The sequence below is a fragment of the Sycon ciliatum genome, chromosome 12 (genome assembly GCF_964019385.1).
Source record: "Sycon ciliatum chromosome 12, ocSycCili1.1, whole genome shotgun sequence".
NCBI classification, from domain to species: Eukaryota; Metazoa; Porifera; class Calcarea; order Leucosolenida; family Sycettidae; genus Sycon; species Sycon ciliatum.
Window position 1 is genome coordinate 14,354,392 of NC_088654.1, and position 3,219 is coordinate 14,357,610.

A 3,219-nucleotide genomic window follows, 5' to 3' on the forward strand; every position below is an offset into this window, starting at 1 on the left:
GCGGCACAGGGAGCGGTTGTTGTCGGTTGCTCAGACGGGCGCTGACTTGGCGACTGGCTTCACGGACCTCGCTGGCCAACCTGAATAGCAACACAGAAAGAACAAGGATCGCCACGACAATGGCGAGCTCCAAGAACACCATGTTAACAATCCTCCGCTTCCAGTGTAACCGTTTGAAGGTATTCTTGGAAAAGACAATGCTTGCTCAAGGCAACACAACTGATAGGGCACTTCGTGCCCTAAGGTGATAACGCGAGTGCTGACAGGATAGGGAAAGGTGCAAGATACAGAGCTAGAGGGCAGATAAGGTTAGCGCTAAAAGGAACTGTTACAGACTTCGTCGTTACCAAGCCTACTAGGAATATTTTGCCTAATTACCTGGTTTGTTCTTCATCAGTGCAGTAGATCTACACGTTGCTTTGTCTGCTATGTGCCAACAAAAGAAAACAGAACTCAATTGTCGCGAGACCATTCGCCCCAATTTCCCCAGCCCATACGCGAAACACTTGCGCAGATTCGCTCTCCATGACATTATCTAATATTACACGTGCACATGTAAGAAGAGATTGGTAATGGTGGTATACACGTAAGGCACTGAAATTGTCGCCAATCTGATAACTTTCACCCATTGAAGTAAGGCGATCTCAACGACATTTTCAAATCGTTCATTTGTGAAGTGTAATCTTTTCTTGGTGAAATCTCTTTGATACACAGTTGAACATCAGTTCAGACTATTTTTTAAAGGGATTTTAATTTGTTCGTTTGTAAGATGCGGCCACCATGTGTATTCTGCAAGAATGGAGCCGGCAAGGCAGGAAAACTGCTCAAGTGTCTTCACAAGATCTGCTTAGACTGTCTTCCGCACAGTATTCAGCAAGATGGACGGATACGCTGTTCCAAATGTCCACGTACTACGCCATGTCCACCGCCTGGTCGCAATTACAAACAGGTGTTGGTTGACGACTCCATGTTCCACACTGTTTTAGATAGTCATGATGGAACCACGAATGCGAACACTAAAGACGATGATCATCAAATCGTTGCTGGTGAAAGCATGGATTCTCCTAACATCCCACAAGAATCAAAGAGCTCTCACCTAGTCCATTCTGCCGTTGTGGATGCTCAAGGTTTCCAGATATCTCATCACGGGCGAGTGCACTTTTGCTCTTACCATATGAAGATGAAGTTGCAGTATTACTGCACCCTATGTCGGGAGGTTTTGTGTGAAACGTGTAAGGAACAAGATGAGCACGCGTCACATATCGATCAGATCAATGATGGCGCTGAAGCAGCCGGAACCTTAAGACACAGACTTACGGAGCGCCTGAGCAACATGATCCCTGATGACAACGAAAAGGAAGTGAACGAAAGCCTGGATTACGCCGGTGATCTTCTCACAGCATTTGAGTGTGACTCTGCAAGTCAAGTGTCCAGGATCAAGACAATGATACATGAGCAGTGCCAGGAGCTACTTTTCAGAGTAGAGAAGCGAAAACAGGAGCTGATTAGCGAGGGTGAATTGCGGAAGAAGGAGCTAGTCGAAGTCCTAGACCATTTACGGGAGTCGAACAACGCTCTTCATCACATACTTGACGCACCCAGAAATGCTCTAAGAATCAAAGACCTCGTTAAAATGCGTCCACATTCGATTCAGCTTCTGACAGACGTGTCTCGTGACATTGTGGCCAGAGGAAGATCGCTACTGTGGAGAATAGCATTCACGTGCAGGAAAATGTCAGAAGTGGAAGGACAATTTCGTATTATGGGTAAAGTCGTGGACAACACTGAAATGGATTTGTCGCGTTGTTCCTTTCCTTGCCCGGTGTATCCTGGATATGCAGGGGAACAATCTTACCTTACTGTTCTAGTGAGAAATGGTCGAGGCCAACCGTTGTCTGATACCGCATTGAAAATATCCAGCATTCAAATCTGGGCAACTCGAATTGAAGGTGCTTTTTCTCCGGCAGCTCCAGTGCTAGTGTCGATATCAGGTTATAGCAAAGGGGAAGTGCATGCTTTAGTCCAGTTTAGCTGCAGTCAAACTACTGCTTTTCTGCTAGAACTGTTGCTGGATATCCCTTGTATTTTACCTGACTTTCAAAGTGGTTCATTGGCCAGTATTGTAGATAGGTATTTCCCCTTAAAAACCTGGCTGCTCATGTACAAATCGAGGGCGAGCGACTTTGACGTAGATTTGTGTTCCCCAAAAGAATGCGTAAAACTAGGGGTAAGGATGTGTACATTTACGAATGCCTTCCTGTACACGGAAATAAGCCAAGTAAAGAATGGAGTTGCAACGGTACTCGCCATTGAACCAGTTCAAAACCGTGACTTTGGAGTATCAATTATCATCTTGTTGTTGTTGTTGTATACTTTATTTATCTTAAGATGCATAACCAGGAAGCTAGACATCGGATTTACTTGGGGCTGTGCAGAGAATAGCCAAGAAATGAAACTTGTTCTGGCATCCGCCGCTTATTCGAACTCCTCGTCTTGTCCTATTTGTGATGTAGTTGCTGGAGACCTCATACATATAACACGCTGTCCCTACACCCAGGATGAGTATAACATTGACCATTATGTCATTGACTCTGGATTGCTGAAGAACAATCATAACGTACGTATAGATTTAAATACGAAGCCAATACTAATGGTGCGAATGTTCCGCTGTGGTACATGCATTCAGGTTTATGAACACAATACAGAACAACGGAATGAATTTATGCGAGAGGCGAAAAGTCCTTTTTGACGCCCTGGCCCAGCGTATGGAGAAATAACAGGTATCGCTTATAATGAATACCAAGCTCATCGATCCTGCTCTTTTCTTTCTGATCACGTGAAACTGAACTACTCCTCGCGGCTCAGTTAAGAAGCTGCCTTATGGGCCCTGTGCTATCGTGGCATTAAAGAAACGAGATTTTGGTTTGTCTTGTCTTGGTGAACATTTTCGTTTTGTTTTTGATTTTTGTCTGATTGTTTTGCAATTCGCTCAAATGGTGCTCCTTGTTTCATGCGAACTGACAATCAACATAAAAATTTGATCTGGTTCATGTCCGACCAAACTAACCAATGACTGTTCTTTGGATAGCTAATGTGGGTATCGATGGTGTTTGCTTGCCATTCATGTGTCCATCGAAAAAACCGTGGTTAGATTCACACCCAGCCAGTGGTATTGCTGACCAGCACACAGAGAGGATATGCAGGTTATGATAGCACATT

At 44.5% G+C, this 3,219-nt stretch overlaps 1 protein-coding gene across 1 annotated transcript; it reads left to right on the forward strand.

Annotated features, from left to right (window-relative positions):
* Window positions 1-769: 769 nt before the first annotated feature.
* Window positions 770-2,694, forward strand: LOC135828017 (E3 ubiquitin-protein ligase TRIM36-like). Its single transcript, XM_065340454.1, has 2 exons — window positions 770-1,766; window positions 2,687-2,694. The coding sequence occupies exons 1-2, from the start codon at window positions 770-772 to the stop codon at window positions 2,692-2,694; spliced, it is 1,005 nt and encodes a 334-aa protein (XP_065196526.1).
* Window positions 2,695-3,219: the final 525 nt, after the last annotated feature.

Bases quoted from the DNA above. Each gene is read 5' to 3' on its own strand.
- LOC135828017 (XM_065340454.1), top strand. From the start codon at position 770: ATGCGGCCACCATGTGTATTCTGCAAGAATGGAGCCGGCAAGGCAGGA.